At 61.5% G+C, this 21130-nt stretch overlaps 6 protein-coding genes across 6 annotated transcripts; 2 read left to right on the top strand and 4 right to left on the bottom strand.

Moving 5' to 3' along the window:
• Positions 1-914: 914 nt before the first annotated feature.
• Positions 915-4057, top strand: Q8F55_001319 (uncharacterized protein; the record flags this gene model as incomplete). Its single annotated transcript, XM_069349945.1, has 17 exons — positions 915-950; positions 1387-1470; positions 1732-1872; positions 1925-1960; positions 2005-2058; positions 2096-2233; positions 2274-2381; positions 2420-2479; positions 2518-3112; positions 3151-3191; positions 3231-3374; positions 3413-3520; positions 3565-3614; positions 3652-3702; positions 3739-3766; positions 3870-3927; positions 3966-4057. 17 exons carry the CDS (start codon positions 915-917, stop codon positions 4055-4057), a joined length of 1824 nt encoding a protein of 607 aa, XP_069213489.1.
• A 491-nt stretch (positions 4058-4548) lies between these two features.
• Positions 4549-7613, bottom strand: Q8F55_001320 (uncharacterized protein; the record flags this gene model as incomplete). Its single annotated transcript, XM_069349946.1, has 4 exons — positions 4549-5900; positions 5957-6278; positions 6474-6834; positions 7012-7613. 4 exons carry the CDS (start codon positions 7611-7613, stop codon positions 4549-4551), a joined length of 2637 nt encoding a protein of 878 aa, XP_069213490.1.
• A 4760-nt stretch (positions 7614-12373) lies between these two features.
• Positions 12374-13728, bottom strand: GLC7 (type 1 serine/threonine-protein phosphatase catalytic subunit glc7; the record flags this gene model as incomplete). The annotated part of the gene is made up of 8 exons (XM_069349947.1): positions 12374-12439; positions 12496-12552; positions 12605-12682; positions 12741-12892; positions 12948-13014; positions 13068-13408; positions 13470-13601; positions 13671-13728. 8 exons carry the CDS (start codon positions 13726-13728, stop codon positions 12374-12376), a joined length of 951 nt encoding a protein of 316 aa, XP_069213491.1.
• A 1569-nt stretch (positions 13729-15297) lies between these two features.
• On the bottom strand, positions 15298-16616 carry VMA6 (H(+)-transporting V0 sector ATPase subunit d; the record flags this gene model as incomplete). Its single annotated transcript, XM_069349948.1, has 4 exons — positions 15298-16164; positions 16280-16368; positions 16413-16512; positions 16596-16616. The coding sequence occupies 4 exons, from the start codon at positions 16614-16616 to the stop codon at positions 15298-15300; spliced, it is 1077 nt and encodes a 358-aa protein (XP_069213492.1).
• A 434-nt stretch (positions 16617-17050) lies between these two features.
• Positions 17051-18200, top strand: Q8F55_001323 (uncharacterized protein; the record flags this gene model as incomplete). The annotated part of the gene is made up of 3 exons (XM_069349949.1): positions 17051-17245; positions 17326-17577; positions 17769-18200. The coding sequence occupies 3 exons, from the start codon at positions 17051-17053 to the stop codon at positions 18198-18200; spliced, it is 879 nt and encodes a 292-aa protein (XP_069213493.1).
• A 524-nt stretch (positions 18201-18724) lies between these two features.
• On the bottom strand, positions 18725-20945 carry Q8F55_001324 (uncharacterized protein; the record flags this gene model as incomplete). Its single annotated transcript, XM_069349950.1, has 4 exons — positions 18725-20075; positions 20125-20268; positions 20319-20730; positions 20768-20945. 4 exons carry the CDS (start codon positions 20943-20945, stop codon positions 18725-18727), a joined length of 2085 nt encoding a protein of 694 aa, XP_069213494.1.
• Positions 20946-21130: the final 185 nt, after the last annotated feature.

The following is a 21130-nucleotide window of genomic DNA, read 5'->3' on the forward strand; positions in this document are numbered from 1 at the left end:
TCTGGTTTGAATGCAAGGCCGGAACGCGTTGAACGAGCAGGTAGGTGGCTTAGACCAAGTGTGTTGCTGAAACACGGTCGGGTCAGTGTGTGGGTGGGTGAGTGTGTGAGTGTGCCAGCGACAACGCGTCAGGCATTTGATTCCGCCGTGGAGCCCCGCGTCCTACACCTCCACTTTGAGGGTCCGGTCACCATGACGAGCCAGACGGCGAGGGCAACACCAACACACACTGCATCCTCCTTCCGTCCGACTTTTTATGCCAGGCGTTCCCTTCATCCACACCGCCCGGGATTGCGTACTAGGGACCGAGATGATGAATGGCGCGAATGAAAATTACCTTGCCCGCCCTATGACCCAGTGCCCATGCATCACTCTTGCCCGTCTGCAAAACCGTCTCGCGGGCTGCCGAGTTGATGTCGAGTCACGCCGTCTTCCTCGTGCTCGTCATCTTGCACCGTCGAGGAGGTCCGTGCACCCATCCAGATGGACGTGAGTAACTTCTTTTTTTGATCCCGCGGGCCAGCCAGCCAGCGCGCGCGCGCGAGAGCAGGGCCGTGTAGATCAGCCTGCCAGACGGTGCCGCAGCAGCCGCCCGCTTGCCCGTAATCTCCTCCACACTTTGGGCTTGCACTCTACCACTCAACTTGATTCATTCCACACCGACCACTTTCCTCCATCTCTCGCTCGCATACTCTCATTGTCACCTCTTAGCACCACCTCTCCCTCTCTCCGAAAAGTTCAGCAGAACCCAGCGCCTTGACAGGCCTTGTACCTTACGAACAGTGCAGCAACCCCTCCACTCTCACAGACCGCTTCATTCCCCCGTGCCTTCCCCCACCTTCCTCGCATCGTCCTGGCTGGTACTTGCGCACCTCCAACGTTTCCACACATCCGAATCGTGTATCACTGCAACAATGGACGCCGACCGCCTCAGAGCCGCTGGAACGCCTGTAAGTGTCATCACTGTTTCCCCCCGCCATCAATCGAACGGTGGCTTCGGTCAACGGGCGGTCTGCGTTCACACCATCTGGCGCACTGGGGTCTGCCCGCCTTCCCTCCGCACCGCCCAGCCCTATCCCCGACCAAAAGTGCAATCTGACATCATTCCTCGCCAGCAGAGCCGTGTTGCAACTCCTCCGAGCTTTCAAGAGGAAGGCCGTCGACCAAGTCCACATCTTGCGTGAGTGGCTGTCATCTGGACTACCCCGTCGCATCACTCGACAAGTTGCAATCTGACGCCCCCTACAGCAGTAACTGGTCCTCTCCTAAGAACCACGGTCGCCCTCTGGTCAAAGACGGGGCAAAGCTATCTCTCAAGCCGTCACTGTCGCACGTGAGTGTAGAGCGGGGGAATCGATGGCGAGGACAGCGAATTAACGGCTTCAGCTCAACCCTCTCTCCTCCGTGTTCCAGCCAAGCAGGAACGTGGACATGAGCCCCCCCAAGACGCGCGACTACGGCCATGACACCGTGAGTGATGCCGTTATGGTGACTGGCGCCTGGATTCTAATCGATAGCAGACCGCTGAATCCGAAAACCCTCGAAGCAGTGAGTCTGCAGGCGTGCCACCGACAGGGCGTGCAACACTAACTGTGTCCAGGTCCCCTTGCCCGGCTGTCACTTCAGTCAGATGCCAGTACCACTATCGCGACTCCGACAACACAGATGTCGTTTGCACAAAACACCCCTTCCCCCAGCATAACATGGACGACTGGGTCGCCCGCTTCCCAGACACCCTTCACCCCACACCACCATGGCAAGGCAGCCCACGACTATGACAGCGCGGGCCTGTTTGGCCACAAGGCCCATCAGTCCCGCCTCCATAGCAACCGGGGGCCGTCCAGTGAGGACGTCTCGGGGAGGTACTTGCTCGTAAGCAGACGCGGGTGATCATCACTGACTCGACATCACGAACATCCCAAAGTCCGCCACCGGCGAGGAGGTCAGAGACATTGTGAAGGTACGTGCAACGGTGTTCACGTCCCTCGGAGAACTCACGCCCAGAACATTGCTTCGTATCGCGCCATCATAGTTAAACTCCTGAAGACGAAAGGTTGGGTAGGTCCGCCGATCGTTGTGTCCCCTAACGCATCAGGTCATCGTTGTCTTCCACGACCCGAGGCTTTCACAGAGGGTGTACACCCGGCTCTGCCAAACCCCAGTCATGTTCAAGGGTCTGGATGCCCGCGTCCAACTCCAGTGTGCCGCCATCGAGGAGGAGGTGGTGCGACAGGTTAGTTTCGGCCTCCAGTGCGGGCGACTGACCGGCGTAGCTGGCAGGATCAGGCAAGGAGCTGGACCAAATTCTGAAGGCCTCGGAATCTGTCATCCATGTCCAAGTAAATGGCCACCACCATGGTGTCGACACCGACGGGATGGAGGTACGTGAGAACATGGCGAGACGATGCTCACGGGGCAGAAATGTCTGAAGAGGATCGGCGACCTCAAAGAATTCAAGGCACACGGACTCGCAGGCAAGGTACGCCAAGCGAGCAGATCATTGCTTACTTGTCTCAGTCCTTCACGGCGGAGTTCTACGACACGAGGGCTGCCGCCGAGGCGATCCGTCTGCTCCACAACCAGTCTGTCGAGGCGGGCATTCTTCGCGCCGTTTACCGAAGCGAGGATCCATTCCACAGCGAGCCCATCGTGCCCACCCGTGCCGCGACAACCCTGGTACCACCCTCCTACACTCTTGGCTCAGCAGCATTCCTGAATGCCCATCACCCATCGCAGGGCTCAGCCTCGAACCTGGTCTCGAACTCACTCTTCGACCGCTACCAAGGCATATTCGCCCCGCTAGACTCCAGCGCTCCAACTTCTCCTTATGGTCAGCTCACCAGCAGCACTATGGATCATTTCTCGATCGAGAGTGAGCCTAGCATGATCTCGCCCAAGGGCGGCGAGTGGCAGCCATGGGCATCCCAGCCGGATCCTCTGCCCACTCAGGTACAGGGTATCCCGCGTCAGATGACCGAGCCGGCTGCTCTGCAGGGAATCCTCAACCAGATGGATCTCTCCGCTCGCGCTCGTCAGCGCCAGGGGTGGACTGCTGCGGATCGACAGGCAATCCCAGCGGAAAACCGCGTTCACCCCGAACGGATCCTCCACGGTAAGGGCACACAACGGACAAGGCTGAAAGGATCACAGGTTATGATCCGCGCACGACCGTCATGATCAAAGATGTCCCGGTAGGTTTTGAGCTGAGTTCATATGACTCACGGTATCAGAACAAGCTTTCCCGCCAGGAGCTCGTGGGCATCCTCCAAGAGGTCGGTGCTTGGACAACTCTTCAGCAACCTAACGAGCAACAGGTCGTGCCCGACGAGTTCGACTTTGTCTATCTGCGCTTCGACTTCAATAACCACTGCAACGTATGTGAGCTGATCCGGAATCAATTTTGACGACACAGGTTGGGTACGCCTTTGTCAACTTCACATCCACCAAGGCCCTGTACAACTTCATCCAAGCCAAGGTCGGCAAAAAGTGGAACCTGTTCTCTAGCGAGAAGGTGCTTCAAGTGAGTCACCGCATGCCCCTGAACGCCGTGTGCTGACCGCACAGGTGTCATACGCAAACATTCAAGGCAAGGCGTCCCTCGTCAACAAGTTCAGGTGAGCGCCTCCCCATGGGACGGCCCTGACCTCTCAGGAACTCGGCGGTCATGGATGTCATTGAGGAGTGGCGACCCCAGATATTCTAGTAGGTCAACCGCCGACCAGCTCCCGCTGACAGCAGTTCAAGTGGAACGTTCAAGGGCAAACCTGTGCGTCGAGGTTGGAGACTCGCACATGTGGCGGCGCTGACAAAAAATTCAGGAACCATTTCCAGAGGTGGGCCCAAGATTTCTAGACCGCCACTAACTGCAGGCCGACAATGTCGCCATCCGCCACAGGGCGGCGTCCGCTCGCTTATCGTTCCTCTCTGGTGAGGAAGCAGAGCGTTGATCGTTAGCTAACCAGCAGGTGCCGGCCAGCCCAAGCCACTCGAGGGCGGCGACAAGGCGGAGTACGACTATTCGTCGGCTCCGTCGTCCTCCACGCTCTACGGCTTCTAACCCCCAGTGGACTCTCGCTTCGTTCTCTCCAATCTCCTCGCAAGCACGACCGTCTCATCATCATCACTCCCCTTCACATGTGCACGACGACTCTCGCGGCCGCTAGTGCCTGTGTCGGCGTCAATCATCACGAGCTTCATTGACATTTGCTGGCTCAAGCGCTCAACCTCCATACAATACACCGCCACGCCCAACATCACTCACAAGTCCTTGCAAGTCACGCAGCATTCACGACAGCCTTGACGCCAATGTGTTTTTATTCTCTTCTTTCCCTGTATCGCTCGCTCCCCGCTCGCAGCGCCGTCTCTGTGCCGCGCTATGCATCGTTTCCCACCGTAGCTACTCGCTGCCGACAGAGAGCGTGAGTGATAATAATGCGTGTTGCATACAACATCCCAAGTTGGGGTTGACTACATCTTCTGACTGCTTAAACACCCTTTCTACGACGACGAAGAGGCCTCTATGTTCCCCTCCGTGTATAATGGGGTGTCTTAACAAAGCAAGACTTGGAGGCCAAAGTCATCGCAGACGGGCTTCCAGTCTGCCCTTGGCTCGCCGGCATCGACGCGACGCCACACCTCCTGGATGATGCGGCTGGCAGTGTCGACATCGAAACAGCACTGCGACTTGAAGCCCTCGAGGAGGGTGAGAAGCCACTGGCGCGCCGAGCCCTCGACGCAGCAGCCGGCAATGACGGCGGGCCACATGAGGTCGATCGACATGCCGAGCGCGGCCGTCGAGATCGAGCAGTGCTGGAGCACCTCCTGCGCGGCGGCCTGCACACTCGAGTCGTCGCGCGCACGGCCGTAGACCATGCGGAGGAGGAGAATCTTCATGCAGTGGGCGTAGGCGCGGTTGCCGACCTGGACACGCTCGTGCTCGACAGTCGAGAAGGCAAGGCTCTCGATCCAGCTGTCGATGTCACGGCTGAGGCGGGCGGCCTCGGACGCGAGACCCTGGGCCTCATTGCTGTCCTCGCTCGGGACGTAGACGTAGGGCATGACCGAGGCGGGGAGGAGGCCGCTGCCGCTCGAGTCGACGTGCAGAACACTGTCGGCCGAGAGCTTGTTGGTGGAGGATCCCTCGGGGAGGAATCCAGTGCCCGTCTTGGCGGCGCGGGCGAGGAGACGAGCAGTGCGCGAGAAAAGGTGAACCATGACTCGCGACATGCCGAACTGCGTCTCGACAGAGTGCTCCTCGAAGGTGCTGCCAGAGCTCTCAAACCACCAGCTGTCGCTGTCCGAGATGAGCTCGGGTTCGTCACCCGTGGTCAAGGAGCCGAACGTCTCGTAGATGGCGAGAATCTCGAGAATGAGACGCGAGGGCGTGGCAGTAATACCGTCCGACAGCTGGGTAGGCGTCGAGTCCTTGAGCATGCGAGCGGGGCCACCGCGAGCGGCAACCATCCGCTTGGCGAGCGCAAAGTTCTCCTGCCACCCCGAGCCACCAAAGAAAATATCAATGGTCGCGAGCGAGGTGCCAGCCGACAGGGCAGCGTCCGAAGCGATGCCGCCACCTTCGGGGAGGGCGGCCCGGCGGACTAGCTCCTTGCCCATGTCGCGCAGGTTTGAGGCATACTGAAAGGTGGCCGTGGTCTGGGTGGTGCTCACACCCGAGCGGGCGAGGAGAAACGCCTGGTGGACGGCGCCGATACCGAGGAGGGTGATGCGAAGAGCATCAGCTGCGAGGTTTGTTCCTCGAGGAGCCGCAAGGGCCAAGGGGAGGTTGATGGCAAGGAGAGGGTTGATGCCTTGGGGGATGGCGATCATGAGATCGGCCGCGTTGGCACAGTAGTGGAGAATGAGGCTCTGCTCCTGTGGCGTAGGAAACCAAGGCAGGAGAACTGAGGTCGAGCGTCAGCGACACCGCTGCGGAAGTCGAGCGGGTCACGCGACTCACAATTCGGGGTGTTGAGGAGAGGCGGTGCCAAGAGGTTATTCTTGCCATTCTCGGCGTGACCTGCCGCCGCGCTGGCAAGGACGGCGTCGAGGCTGGCGCCGACCGACAAGCCCTCACCGGTGAAGGCACGGTCCCAACCAACGGGGGCGTTGTTCATCCCCAGACCATCGGTGAGGGCGGCCGTGATGTCAAATGGCAGGTCGAGTTGAGCGCCATCTGTCTCAACACCACCGGCAATCTGGTCGGCGTCCTCGTCCTCATCAGACTCGGTCTGCCCTTTGCCCTTGCCCTTTTTGCCATCCGTAGGATCAGGAAAGCAGCACTGTTGAAATGAATGTCAGCCACCACATCCACCACATCCGTGATCCGTCTCCGTCCATCGGCCGTGTTCGGAGCATTCGCTGCTGCGCCGACGCCCCCACCCGCCTCCGCCTCCGCCCCCACGCCGCCGGGCGCAGTTGGCGGAGTGGTTTTCGGCGTTTGAAACAGGCCCACTTTACATGCAACGGCGACTTACCTCGCGCTTGGCAACCTGACAGCGACGACAAATTGGTCGGCCTTCGTCACACTTGATGCGGCGTGACCGACATCCGAGGCAGCCCGTGCGTGAGCGAGTGTACTTTTGCCGGCGCTTGACTCCGAGGCGACCGGACTTGACTGGCTGTTGTTGAAGCGCGGTGGCGTCGAGCGGCTGGTCGGCGGAGACGGGGGCTCTTGCATCGGCGCCAATGGCACGGCGGTGGGCCGCCGAAGCGGAGGACTCGGCGGCGTTCGCACCGACGGCGGCGGAAACGAGGTAAGGGTGATGGCGGCCTTGTGGAGGTGAGGGTTGCCTAACGGCTCCGGTGCCGCTCGCGTAAAGGCGGTGGAGGTCGTCACTGCAAAAGTGGTTAGCAACGCGAAGGCGGTTGTGGCGCGGCTTCAGGGATTTTTTTGGTGGTGGGTCAAAGAGGAGGGGGGAAGGGGGGAGAGGACGAGGGTTAAGGTTTGGCAAAAGCGCACTAGGGCCGAGGACGATAAGACAGGGGGAGTGGGGGGTGGTATGGATGACTCACGTTGTCGGACGGCCCTCTTTCGCGTCCCCGAGCGTCGACGAGCTAGGAGGGGGAGTGGGAAGACCACCATGGCGGTCAAACTCGTGTTGGACAGCCCAGTCGGCAAGAGATGCACTGCCGTTGGGATCGGCTAATGCTCGTGGCGACGTCGAAGATGACGACGGCATGCCAACCTGAGGTGGGAATAGTGAGAACCACGGGCTGGCTCCGCCGCTGCCGCCGCCCAGTGGACTCTGGGTCGGGTGGGCAGGATACGAATTTGTCTGGAGTTGGCCGAGCTGTTGTTGTTGTTGCTGCTGCTGCTGCTGCTGAGGCCACTGATGCCGTGATGGCAAAAGTCCGGTAATGTCGGCGGGGGACGAGCCCGAGCTGGAATCGCTCTGGTAGGTATTTCCAAAGCCGTACATGCTTGGGGGAGAGTCGGGTTCACCACTGCTTGCGGTAGTGGCTGAGGGTGTTGCAAGGGGGACGGGGTAGAAGTCGCTTGGAGATGGCGCACCGTATTGGCCTCGGAGGCCGATTGGCGACCAGCCTGAGCGATCAAAGGAGAATGCCGACTCGGGGAGGGCGGTCAGCACAGAGTCAAGCCCGCCGTACGACATAAGAGTGTGTCGTTTGGAGTGGGGGGAGCACAGGTGCCGTCTGGAGCGCGCAAAGGGCCAAACGGTCGGATCAGACCTTGCACGGTCGGATCGGGCGGATCAACTGCGGCAGAGGCCTTTGGACGAGGCTCGAGGTGAGGACCGTGGGCACTGGCGTGCTGGCTTGGAGAGGATGTGGGAGGGTTGGGTGGGGGGGGGGGGGAGGACAGTCGAAACGGCAGGCGTTGAGGCCAGGTTGTCGGTGCTGTCGAGGTGTGACACTGATCTCACTTCCTGAAACAGGAGGTCAAAGACGTGTTTGGGCGAGTGGAGTCGCTGCGCGCCAATGCGCTTGGCCGAGGGGGCGTGCGTGCGTGGGTGTGGACGGTGTGTAGCTGCTTGATGGGGATGTTGTGTGTGACGACGGTAATCACAGTGGGTCGTTGCGTGGTGGCCGACGACCCAGGTTTGCGGCGAGGGGCCGTGGTGGCAGGCTGGGGAAGGTGGGGGCGATGACCTGGGCTGGGGGCACAAGACCAAGAGGAGGCCGAGACAGTGCTGACCCTAGCCGTTGAGGACAAGAATGAGCAAGGATCGACAGGAATGACTCCGAGGGGCAGGAGGCGGCGGCGGTGGGCGGCGTTGGTGGGGGCGTAAAATCGAGGCGTCGCGGAGACTGACTGAGGGAGGGATTTGCTACAAGTGGGAGGGGAGGGAGGGGGGCGAGCGCGACTGTTGTCGGCCAATGGTGGGGGTGGGTGGGGGCTGGTGGCGGTGGTGGTGGTGGTGGACCGTGTCGATGAGGAGACGGTGACAAAGGTGTCGGCGACAGCAGCTGCGGCAGCGACGACGACGACGACTGGGCTGGCGTGGGCCGAGGGCTTGTTATTGTGGAGGGCAGGGAAGACGACTGCTGCGAGCAGACAGGATCGAGGGTCTGGGGGGAGGGGGGGTCTTGGGTGTTGTTGACACGGGCACAGTTTTGCAGGGGCTGTGCGGTCGCGTTTCTCTTCGAGGTTCTATATGGAGCGAGAGGGGGGTACGAGAGTACGAGGGCGTGTGATGTTATTGGGGTGGATTTTGCCGAGCTCTACACGTCTCTGTGGACAAGAGATCGACGGCCTGCACGACGACTACGGGTCATGCTGCCTGCTGCTGCCACTGGCTGCTCGTCCTCGTCCTCCTCCTCCTCATGTCGTACCCAGCCCAGCAACGCAACGACGACGAGACACGGGGCAGTTACCTGCTCCTCTGCCGTGCCTTGGAAACAGACTTTTCGACCCTGGACCCGCTGGCTGACCGACCTTGCGTTGCGCACTTTGCCGCTACTGGTATCGGTCATGATTCGTGTTCGTACGTCCCCCGCGCCCGTACCGTACCGTACGTACCGTTCCCCGCCGCGCCTGAGGCTCCGTGTCGGAACATCAAACGCATCTCGTCAGCCTCCCCTCCCTTGTGATCGCCTGATCAGAGAGCCGTGTGCCCCTCCCTCTGCGGCTGCGGCGTGCGGCGGCAGTAGCAGCTGCAGCTGCCGCAGCCGCAGCAGCCGCAGGCGCCTCGCGCACGCCGCGCACGCGCACTGCCGCTGCCGCAGGCTGGCTGCGCTGCCTTGCCTCGTTGGCGTGCGGGAAAAAAAAATGGCGTCTCGCCTCGCCTGTTTCTCTGTGCTCGCATCGCCTACTGACAAGTGAGGGGACGACCATCCCGACACGAGGGTGAGATCTGTTTCTTTGTCAAAGGGCTGCGCGCGCCAGGCCGCCGGGCTCAAGGGCAAGGGCAACCCAAAACTTGGAAGGGCCGACCAAAGCCCGGAGCGTGTCCGAGGGAGGGAGCGAGCGAGGTTTGAGGTGCATCAGCGGGGTCGGGGGGTCGGGGTCTGGCCTGGCTGCTGCATCCTGTGCAGCCTGCCTCTCCAACCTGTAGCATTGTTGCATCATCAGCAGTGTTAGTGTTCCGCATGGTGCTACCTGTTTGGTCATGGCCAATTTGCCCTTGGGTTGATTTCGATTTTTGCGCCAGGACAAGTTGACATTATGGGAAAAAAAGCAGATCTGGGACCTGGATGAACGAGTCCAATGGTGGGACGAGGCAAGAGACAGTGGCAGCCCGCCGCCACGCCAGCAAGAGCGCACAGGGGCTCACCGCGCGCCGCTGACAGGGGTCTCGATCGCAACTCTGGGGCCACCACGAGCCAAGCAAGAGACAGAAGGGAGAATGACCCCAGACGCAGAGCAAGGATGTTTCCTGACCCACCCATGCCATGCCGCCTCCCCACCCATCCATGCTCCGTCATCGCCGGCGGCTGGGCCCATGGCCCGTGCCTGACCGCTGGCACTGCCGCCGCCGCCGCCGTGCCGCCGCCTCGCGCCTTTGGCGGTGGGCCCGGGGCGGAAGCCGCCCAGGGACTTGCGAAACATGTCTGCAGGCTGGGTTTGGTTAGCCTGGAGGGGGCCAGGAGCGAGCAGGAGCCCACATTCCTAAACAGCAGCAGCAGGAGCATTAGGACGAGCGAGTGAGTGACCGCTTCACGGTTCACGGTTCAACAGGCAGGCAGGCCCACGACCCAAGGCAGCGGCACCCGTGTCAAGAGCGGCACTGGAGCCGAACTGGACGGAGGGCACGCCAGGGGGGGAACGGCAGCAAGGAGGTTTCGACAGTTCCCGCCCCTGTTGCCCCCTGTCGATCATGAAGGCACGGCACGCTGCTGGTGCAAGCCAGAGGCGCCAATAGCATCCGACGAGCAGACAGCCGTCGTCGACGACGACGACGACCACTACCTCACATGACAGAACCACTGCCCACCACCCGCAACCCACTGCTCACGATCCCCAATGCGAGCGAGGGATCTGGCACTATACAAGTGTGGCATGCCTGCGCCACGCAACGGAGCCTCGACCAGTGGAGCTAGCTGGGCGGCGGCGTCGGTGGCATGCACGTACCTCGCACCTTCCGACTACTGCGGAGTGAGTCGTCGTGACCGCGGCTGTGCGCGTCGTACATGCGTTAGCCACGGAGCAGCAGCAGGACCAGCAACTTCCAACGGCAATGCGCGGTGGACGGGGGCGGCTGTAGCAGGCTGAACTGGCTGACGAGAGGGGGCAGGCATGGGCTTGGGCATTTGGAACGCGGGCTAGTGGTGTGCTGGTTGTTATTCGAATTTGCTGCGCAGGTCGGTCTGGCCATTTCGAACGGGCGGGCGGCACAGAGGCATGGCCAAGAGAGCCCAGGGGCATGTGGGGCCGAAGATTCCCATACTCGACACGGCACGGCGAGACGCGAACGACACGGCTCGCGGGAGGGAGGGAGGGAGGGACGAGGGACGAGACGAGGGACGACTGCGGATGCGGCCCACGGAACGGGAGGCGAGGCCAAGGCAGGAGGCAAGGGGACCTCAAAGCCGAAAAACGAGCTTGGAGGCCGACAGCCCCGCACTCCCCACTCCCCACTGGGACTGACACCTGCCCGCGTGCCTGATGATCACTCGGCGGCCACTCCGAGCTGCTAGCTGCTGGCTGCTCACCGCCGGCCCAACACCGAGTCGGCGGAGCTTGCACGGCGCGATCGATCGAGCGCACCGGCGGCGGCGTTGGTGATCCCCGCACCTGCCTGCTCTCTTGCCTGCCTCTCTGCCCGCCCGCCTGCCGTCACGGCGTACATTCCGTGCAGATCACTCAGCGGGCTGTTTACACGGCCCAATCGTGGCTGCTCATCACTCGCCCCCCTCTGCCCCCGCCAACCTTGGCAAATCGCGTACCTCCCCCTCCCTGGCCACTCTTTTGGCGACATGTTGCCGATCTATTCTCGCCGCCGGCTGGCGACACCATCGGGCATGCACGTCGACCTCGGCCACTCACATGCCCGCTCGCGCCATCTAGATCTGCTCGACCTCGCGACGTCATGCCAGCCCGCCTGTCGTCAACCCACACACACCATGACACAGCCCGCGTCACAATCGTAATAAAACCGTGCACCCTCGGCTCAGTGCTCAAACTCGCGACATTCCGCGTCGCTCGTCACGACGCGTCCCGCCAACGTCCGAGATCTCATTCCCGTCGTCGTGGTCGTCGCGGCCGTCGTCGACACCTAAGCTTGCCCACCTCGCCAACTCGAACAAACACAGCCTCCCGCCCCCACATGGGCACATTGTGAGCTAATCGGAACGAGGGTACTGCTCCTCTCGACTCGGGAACTTGACGCGACGCATCGCACGTCGACGTCATCGACGTGTCGTCGCCAGCGTCTGCAGATCTATTCCCAGGAGGATCCGAGTCAGATGTCATCTCTAACGACGATCCCAAGTGGATCTCGGTCCACCACATCCAGCCAGCCACTTCGCCTCAACCTCGGAAGCACAACTCTAACCACATCGTTTCCATTACCCGAGCTTGACTCGTTGCAGACTCGTCGCAGCCCCGATCCAGTTCCAGTCCACTCCACTCCCCGTTCCCCGTTCGAGCAACTCATTCATCGCATCTCGTACACGTAACTTTTCTAATGCGCGCGACTCTTGGATGGTTTCTTTTAGTGGCCTCGGGTGGCTACGGTACCGAGCAAGCACTCGATCATCATCATCATCCACCCCAAACTCCCCCAGTTCATCGCCAACATAATAGTGCAGAATCGCATCCCCACAATCCCCCACTCCAACAACACTCATACACTGTCTGCTGGCTATGCATCTGGGGGGGAAGAACAGGGGGACCTCGGAAGGAGACGGCCAAACTGGGACGGGGGGTGGGGTTGGTTGGATGTAGGCGGAGGCGTGGTGGTGGTTGGGCTGTTTACTGGCGCCGTCCGCCAGCACCGTAGCCGTACTTGGGTGCCTTCTTCTCGGCGGGCTTGAGGATCTGGTGGCAAAATGTCAGTAAACGAGTACTCGCCGGCAGGGGTAATCTAATCGTACCTGGAACGAGCAAAGCAGGGTGTCGTCGACCGACATCATGGCACCGGCGTTGTCAAACTAAGCGAGGTGTCAACTGGGGCTCCACCACGTGGCCACATCTTAAACTTACCTCGCCGCAATAATTGGGCGCCGAGAACAGAGTGACTAGCTGCCTCTTGGCGAAGAACTCGTAGCCATCTTCCACAACCTGTTGCATGTGTCAGTGGCGCTCGCACGCACCCGGTCCGGTTGTCGCCGGCACTTACCTGGTGAGCACGGCAGATCAAGTCCATGTCGTGCTTCTGCAAGAACCTCGACACGACGTCCGGTCCGAACGTGAACGAGACACCTCGGTCGTTCTCGCTCCAGCCGGTAATGTCCTTGTCCGGGTCCGACCAGAGGAGGTCACAGAGGAGACCTGTGAGGTCATTGTCAGTTGCCATCACATGTTATGACGCAGTCGCTCTACTTACCAGTGTCGGGGACGTCAGTGGGGCGCATTACTCGCCTGATCTGCTCCATGCTCTGGAGGTCGGGGCTCTGCGGGGAATCGGGTCAGCACTGATCCCACAGTGCGCCACACTCCAACGTACCAGGCCGCCGTGCATGGTGAAGATCTTCTCGTCGATAATGGCCGCAATGGGCAAGCAGTTGAAGCAGTCGGTGAACGTCTTCCAGAGCTTGATGTTGTAGCGACGCTTGCACTCGTCGTAGAAGCCATAAATACGGTTGATAGAAGCACACTCGTGGTTACCACGGAGGATGAAGAAGTTTTCGGGGTACTTGATCTTGTAGGCCAACAGGAGGCAGATGGTCTCGAGCGACTGCTTGCCGCGGTCGACGTAGTCGCCAAGGAAGAGGTAGTTGGCTTCTGGGGGGAAGCCGCCGTACTCGAACAAGCGAAGCAGGTCGTAGTACTGGCCGTGGATGTCACCTGTGGCCTCGGTCAGTATCGCTTCTTCCAGCAGCAAGTTGCAATGTGAATGCAAACGCACCGCAAATCTTGATCGGCGCCTCGAGCTCAAGGAGAATGGGCTGGCCGATAAAGATCTCGCGGGCCTTGGTGCAAAGGTACTTGATCTCGTACTCTTGCAGCTGGACGGCCTTGCCTGGACGGTTTCCGCGCACTGGGTTTCGCAGTCAGTCACCTGGGCCGTGTCCTTTCTCCATCCACCCCCGCTCGTGGGGGTACACACCTTCAAGCAGACGGTCAATGATCGAGTCGAGGTCGATCTCGTTGGAGGGGTCGGCCATGTTGGGCAATGTGGGGTAGTGTAGGTGGTTGAAAGGAGAGGATGGGTTCTGTGAGAACAAGTCAGCACTCGTCTCGGCGGAATGGCCCCAACAGCGGTGGATGGGTGGCGTGTGCGTGTGTGTGCGTGTCGGTAGACGTCAAAGGCGTCTCTGTCCAGCTTGTTCGGGCACCACACACAGGGGATAACCGCCTTGCAGGTGTACGGCTATTGCGGCGCCCGTTTGACATGTAAACAAGGACATGACCCGCAGCACAGCAAGCCAGCCCGCGCCGACAGTCCAACAGACCGCGCGCAACGCGGCATCAGGCCGGATTGCAGCGCCGTGGGCGGTTGAAAAGGCGGAGAGGGGGTGGGGGGAAGCAGTCATGACTAACGTTGAAAGAGAGGGGCGTGCACCGGCGGTTTCACTCTCTCCGTCTCGCGATCGAGCAGCGGGCAGTGATCACGGGCAGTCGCGTCGAGGGGCGTGGCTTTAGACTATGCGCAGAAGTCGAACCGGGTGGTTGGAGACTGAGCAAGTCGTTCTTGTTGTTGACTTTTGATGGCCACGAGGCACGCGAGTTGGGGGGTGGAGCGGGCGCGGGGCGCACGAAACGGGGGGAAGAAGGGCGAAAGAGGAAGGAAGGCTGGCTCCCAATGCTCGCTGTGGGGGTGGGCGAGGTCGGGGTAAGGGCAACGTGTTGATGTTGTCGAGGTTGAAAGGGAAGAGAAGAGTCAGCAAGTGCGAGTTGAATGTTGGATGGGAGGGGGGGCAGGATTTGACACAACAGCGCGGTGCACCCCGAGCTGCGACTGAGAATTGGGCGTGCGTGCGTGCGTGCGTCGGTGTGGTGGGGCGGTGTCGAGTTGTTGTGGGGGTGGTGGTGGTGATGATGCTCACCTGTTTGGAATAGAGCCTTGACTACAAGTTGCTCGGATGTCGATGCAAAAGGTAGTTGGTAGGAAGAGAGTGAGGGAAGGACGAGGTTGGTTTGGGTGTCGGTGATTGATTGGGGAGCGACGAGTGAACGATGGAGTGAGGGAGGCGCGGTGCGCTGGACGATGGCCGCAGTGCCAGGTGGGTGGCTAGGGCGCGGAGCTGGCAGACAGCCGGGAGCAGAGGGCAGAGGGCAGAGGGCGGCGGCGTGCACACGCCAGCATGCTCCAGCCAGCCAGTCGAGCCAGCCAGCAGCCAGGGTGGGTGGGCGCGGGCGACAGCGGGACCAGCCAGCTGCCAGCAGCGTCCGCCATCCGCCGTCGTGCAACGCGCGCGGCCACCGGACAAGCCTCCCTCCTGGCCTCCTGGCGTCAGACTTGATACACCCCAACGCTCCGCCTGGCACACGCAAACGGCGGACCAGGGAATCCGCTCCAGCCAGGGTGGCGCGACTTTTATAACGCCGCTAACCCCGCGACGCGGCATTCTCGACGCGTCTCGCCTCCAGTCTGTGCACCGGGGCAGCCTGCATGCATCAGTGCGCCCAGTCAAGGCCACAACAACAACAATAACAAGACACTGTCCTAACCTTGCATATGCATTACACTACACGACTCTTGGCAGCTTTGAATTCAAGCCAAGGCCTTTACTCTAGAAAATGGGAATGTAGTCGTTTATCCTGTCGCGAGCGTCCTGCGCGATACACTCGGCAATCCAGGTCAAGTTGCGCACCTCCTGCTCCTTGAGCTTGAACAGCGAGTAGAAGACGCCAAACTGGAACTGCTGCAGGAAGCTCTGCTTGTTGAGCTCGACGTCGTGCTTGAAGAACTCGTCCTCAAGACTGGATCCAGCATCGGCGCCGTCGTCGGCAACAGACTGCTGGTTGGCAGTGCCTGCCCGGTCAAAGAAGGCACGGTACTCTGGCACATAGTCGACGGCCTGGAGGACCTGCTCCACATCGTCTGCGCGCGCAAGGGCATTGTTGCCCACGGGGTAGAGGTGGCCGATAGTGGGGAACAGACGAGCGCGCTGGTCCTTGCTGAGCTCGGTGCCAAACGAGTTGATCGTAATGTTGATGGTACGGCGGTCGGCCTCAAACGCGAGGATGCGGGTCATGACCTCGTCGGTGGGCGAGGGCAGCGACTGGCAGAAGCGCGAGAAGTCCTCGAGGTAGGCCTTGTAGAGCGCGTTACGGATAATCTCAATGTTGAGGTCGTCCAGGTCCTGGGCCGAGAGGCACTCCTTGAAGTAGGGGGCAAGGGGGGTCTCGACAAGGACAGTCTGGTAGAGCTCCTCGACGTTGGTGGCAACGCACAGGGCCGGCATCGTGTCGAACACGCCGAGAGGGTGGCAGCGCTCGAGGAGCTCGTGGGTGTCGCGCTCGTGGAGCGTGCCGAGCGTGAGGAGAATGACATTGTCGATCATGTACGCGTACGTGATGTAGTCCATGAACTTGGCGAGGGGCTCGACAGCGTTGGTGCGGATGAAGTTGAACTCCTCGACGAGCTTGGCGGTAGCCTGAGATGTTAGTTGGTTCGTGGAGGCGGCGGGGTCGGTGGCTCGGCATGTAGTGCGATGGGAGCTTGGGGAGGCCCGGCACTGGGAGCATCTCGAGCCACTGCTACCAACTCACCTTGTCGGCAATAGTAGCAGTCGAGAGGGGGAGCGGCTCGTTGGCAAGGAAGTTGCCATAGTCGGTCGAGGCCAGCTGCATGCGGAAGTCTGGGGGGTGAGTGTGGCGCCGACGAGAAGGAGGTTCGACCCACCCTCAAGGTTCTCGCACTGGGTCAGGTTGCTGTAGTTGGACTGGGTGAGGAGAGCGCCCTTGTAGCCGCGGACGATGCCCTCGAGGAAGCCATGGTTGATCTGGCAATGTCAGTGAGTGCGATAGGGAAGGCGGGCACGCAGAGTCACACGGCCCCGGCCCATGACGACGACCTGATACTCACGTTGAAGGTGAGAGCCTCCATTGCAGCTTGTTGGCGAGTGCCGTGTGGGTTACAAGGTGCTATGGGTTGAGAGTGGTTGTCGTCGAGATGAGGTCGCTGTGATGAACGTGACCGACTGGCCCGGCAACCGCAGGCAGCCAGTGACGCACGATGAGTGGTGGTGAGCTGCGGCGGCGGTGAGGCGTGGAAATACTCCCGCTCAGCCATCCGGCTTCGCCACGTAGACGTTATTCACTCCCCCCACTCAAGGCGACCCGGTATGTGAGACTCTTGCGTCCAGAGTCGACAGTCGACTGCTTGCTGGCTGCTGGCTCGCTCTCGCGCTGCTGGGCCGTGACGCACAAGTCACTTACTTTCCTCCCACTCTTTCCACAACCCTCCTCTCGTCAACCTCACCCTCTCCCCCTCCCCCTCCCGGCTTTGGCTTTGGCGCACCGCCCACGCCAAGCCTGACCATGCCGCCACCACAACAGCGCAAGGGCGCCGCCACGTCGAGCAGCAGCACCGACAAGGCGGCCACGTCCCTCGACACGTCGTCGAGCGCGCCGGCCTCGTCGTCGAGCATTGCCACTGACCCGCTCCCTACCGTGCGCGTCAACAAGGCCAACCTCGCTGAGATCAAGACGGCGCTCGACGACATTGTCCGCAAGGTGCGTGTGATGTGGCGCGCGCGCCTGTTTGACGTGCTCCTTCTTGCTGTTGCTCGCCCTTGCTGACCTTGGCCCCCTAGCACCTCACCGACCAGGCATTCACCCCCTCGCGCCTCCACCCGACAGTGCACCTGTCCCTCGGGTACGCGTCGGTCATCCTCGCACTCGGAGCATCGGCCTACTGCTACTTCTTGCCGTTTGAGGAATCCAAGACGGTGCTCTGGATCGCTGTCGTCGGCTACGGCGCCCTCCAGTCCCTTCTTTGGGCATGGAAGCGCTGGGTCGAGAAGGGCGAGGTCTTCCGCGGACGCCGTCGTCGTATTGTCAAAAGGGTGAGTTTGTCTTGTCCGCACGCCGCCGCCACGCCACTGCATCCGAGCGGAGCGAGCACGAGTGCGAGTGGACGAGCACGTCCGCGCACATGACGTCGTGTACTACAACCTCGCGCGACCCGAGCGCCGGTGGCACGCGACCCCGGCCCCCCTCTACCCCCATTGACGCGTGTCGCTGACCACTCGGGTAGATTGAGACCGACCTCATCCAGATCTACTCGTCGACGTCGGTCGTCGGCCCTATCGAGTCTGTGCTCGCCGTGTCGCCCAACTCGCGCCCTAGCTCTCCCATCTCGGCCACGACCCCCATCGCCTCGCCCCTGACATCCCCCTCATCACTTTCGCCTTCGTCTTCCGGCTCGCAGCTCAGCTCTGTGGCCAACGGTAGCTCGGGGCCCGACCCCCGCGGACCGAGCTACACTGTCCGCCTCACGCTCTCGACCACGTCCAACAACGGCAAGAGCCTTATCCACAAGGCGCGCGTCGTCAGCGGCAAGCACGTCGGAGAGGTCATTGACGAGGATGGTGGCGTCGAGGAGGGAGAGGTCGCGCGCTGGATCTCGGGCCTGCTTGACGACGCCGGCCTCGTCGACGTCGAGGATGAGGGCCTCAAGCAGGAATAAGGGCCGCCATCAACCCTGTATCCCACGTCCTCGTCCAACCCAAGATACCCCGTTTATTTATTATTGTTTCGGGTTTTTGGAGAGGGCTGCGCTACGCCGCAACCGCACCGCCGCGCCGACAGTATCGTAGACACGCAGAACCACCACCGTGTACCTCTAAAATCGTGATGACCCCCTTTGTGTCCAAGACATGTCTTCTGCCGACACACGAGTAAACATACATACCACTGGAACGGTCGTGGTCGTTGTAACCCACTCGTTTCACGCTCATGATACCCCTAGTCCGCGCATGCATGTGGATGGCCAGAGTGATGGTACGGGGAGCTGTCACGCTCACGCGCGCGCTAGCCGCCGTCGCCATTCCGTTCGACATGGCGTCATGGATCTCTGGTTCGATGCACCCATGCCTCGTCCATCATGGCACGAATGCCTCGCTCCAAACGCATGCCGAATGCCATGCAATCTCCTATGGCTACAGATACAGATGGTTCTAAAGAGGTCATTGTCCGAAGGTGACTAGCTTCTCATGCAGGCCGGCCCTGGGCCCACCGCCTGCCGAGCCGCCACGCAAGGTAGGCTCCGATCGCGGCGCTGAGCCCTCCGATGCGGAAGATGACGCCCACAGCGTTGGGCGCGCCCTTTGCCGCTCCGGAAACGGCGGACTCTGCGCGAGTGGCGAGCTGGACCACGGCCCGGGCAGTTGTTGTGGCAGCCGCCGCCACGTCCTTTGAGCCACCTGGTGCCATGATTGCGAAAACGAGACTTGAAATGCCCGTACTGACAAACTGGGGAAGCACGATGAAGACGTTGTGGATGCCGAGAATGATGCCGGCCTTGTCGGCTGTGGAGTTGCCTTCGGTCGGGCTCGCGCGGTTGAGAGGTGATCGGATGTCTTCCTGCGATGCAACGGAGAAGTCGTCCGAGTGGCGCAGGATGACGGTCGTGTCATGGTCAAAATTGTCGCTTTCATCGGCAGTGGCTGGTGGGATGGCGACCTTGGGACGCGTCGGAGGGACGCTCGCATCGAAGGGCGGCGGCGCGTTCAGGTCGACAGTCTCGTGTGATCGCCGCCGCGAGACGGACGAGCGCAGAGGGTCGTTCTCGTCGTTGTGCTCGAACACGACGCTGGCAGTCGAGGCGTTCCGAAGGTGCTGCATTGCCGTTTGGTCGCGAGTCCCGTCGATGAGAACAAGCTCGCCAATGAGGGCGAATGGTGCCCATTGTGTCAGAGCCCACGAGACACCTGTGACGCCAATGAGGAAGTAGGCGCCACCGACAGACGTGGTGAAAGTGGTCAAGGCCATGGTGACAGCGAAGAGGATCTGGGCCATCCACCACAGACGGACAAGAGTGAGCCACTGGATAGGCAGTGCCCAAGCCGAGCCTGTCTTGATGGCGCGAACAGCATCGTCCACAGCCGCAGCAGCGCGCTGCTTCCACGACGAGGACCTCACCTCGAGCTCGTGCTTGTACACGGCTGAGTTGGGTGTAGAGACGCCATCTTCGTCGTCGTCGTCGCCACGCTGGACAGAGAGGTAGTCGGCGGACGGGCTGACCGCCTGGACACCTGATTGCGATACGAGCAGCGGTGCTCCGATGGAGACGATGATGGTGATGACGGCCTGGAAGAAGAGGGCGCGCGAGCCCGCGCGCTCAGCGGCCTCTCTGAACTCCTTGTCTGAGAGGTCGCCCTGCACGTTGGACTCGCGGTAGATATCTGATACCCAGATGCTGGTGAAGAACATGACGGGGTACCATCCGAGCTGGGCGAAGAACTGGATGAAGCAGACCATGCGGATTCCGGGCGGGAGGGTGAAGATGTTGGCCCAGATCGCGCGGATGCTGGAGAGGAGGCCCGACTTGGATTGCTCACGGCTGTGGGGTGTCAGCGCCACGACCAGCAGCCACTCTGCGCCCGGCTCACTCGTCGCGAAGGAGCACACGCTCCGTGACGGCCCACGAGGTCGACACATGGCACATGAGGAGTACGACGGACGTGAGGAACGAGAGGATCTGGAGCTGGGTGCTCCCGAGCAGCGGCATGATGGCCGGAAGCTTGATGTTGCCACTGTCGCGGGGTTAGCAAGCGAACTGCCATACAAGCACAACCCAACGCACACGAAGAACCCAGCAAGTGCGCCGGCACCCATCATCCTGCTGCCCCACGCGTTGCCGTTCTCCTGCTGGCTGGGCGGGAGCGTGTCGACGATGAGCGCGCGGTCGGTGCTCATGACGGCGTTGATGCTAAAGTCGATAAGGTAAATCGCGATCACGGCGAGCACGATCGGTGCCCACGCCGCAGCGGTTACCCAGCCGGCAATCTCGCGACACCAGCCAAGGAGGACCATGCCAAAGGCGGCGATGCCGCTCCCGATGAGCATGAACGGGCGGCGGCGGCCAAAGCGCGAGCGGCAGCGGTCAGCGTACGCGCCGACGAGCGGCTGCATGATGAGGCCCGAGAGCGGGCCGGCCATGAAGACGAGCGACATCCAGCTCTTGCTCAGCCCGAGCTCGATGAGGAACGGCGACGCTGGGGGGGTCAGCTGGGCCCAGAGCCGCGGACGCACCATACGCCATCTCGATCGACCACACGACCTGAGTGCCGAGCATGCCGACAGTGAGGAGGGGGAGCTTGGCCCAGCTGGGGCCCTTGACGCCCGGCGTGCCTACCCACTGGACGCCGTGGCGCTCGGCGCCGAGCTCGAGCTCGTCGGACGCCACGGGGTGGAAGTGGGCGCCGGTCATGGTGGTGGGGGTGCTGCTGGTGGCGACTGGAGCGATGATAAGATGGCAGGATTAGGTTGTCACCGCGGACGAAGACATTATCGCCAGTAGGGGCGAGGTGAGCGTGTCGCGGTGCGGCTGGACGTGAGCTGTTCCTGTGCCTGACTGCCGTGAGAGCGGCGTGAGGAGGCTGGCGATGTGAGCGA

Source organism: Vanrija albida (genome assembly GCF_041260175.1).
Source record: "Vanrija albida strain AlHP1 chromosome Unknown contig_1, whole genome shotgun sequence".
Classification (NCBI taxonomy): Eukaryota; Fungi; Basidiomycota; class Tremellomycetes; order Trichosporonales; family Trichosporonaceae; genus Vanrija; species Vanrija albida.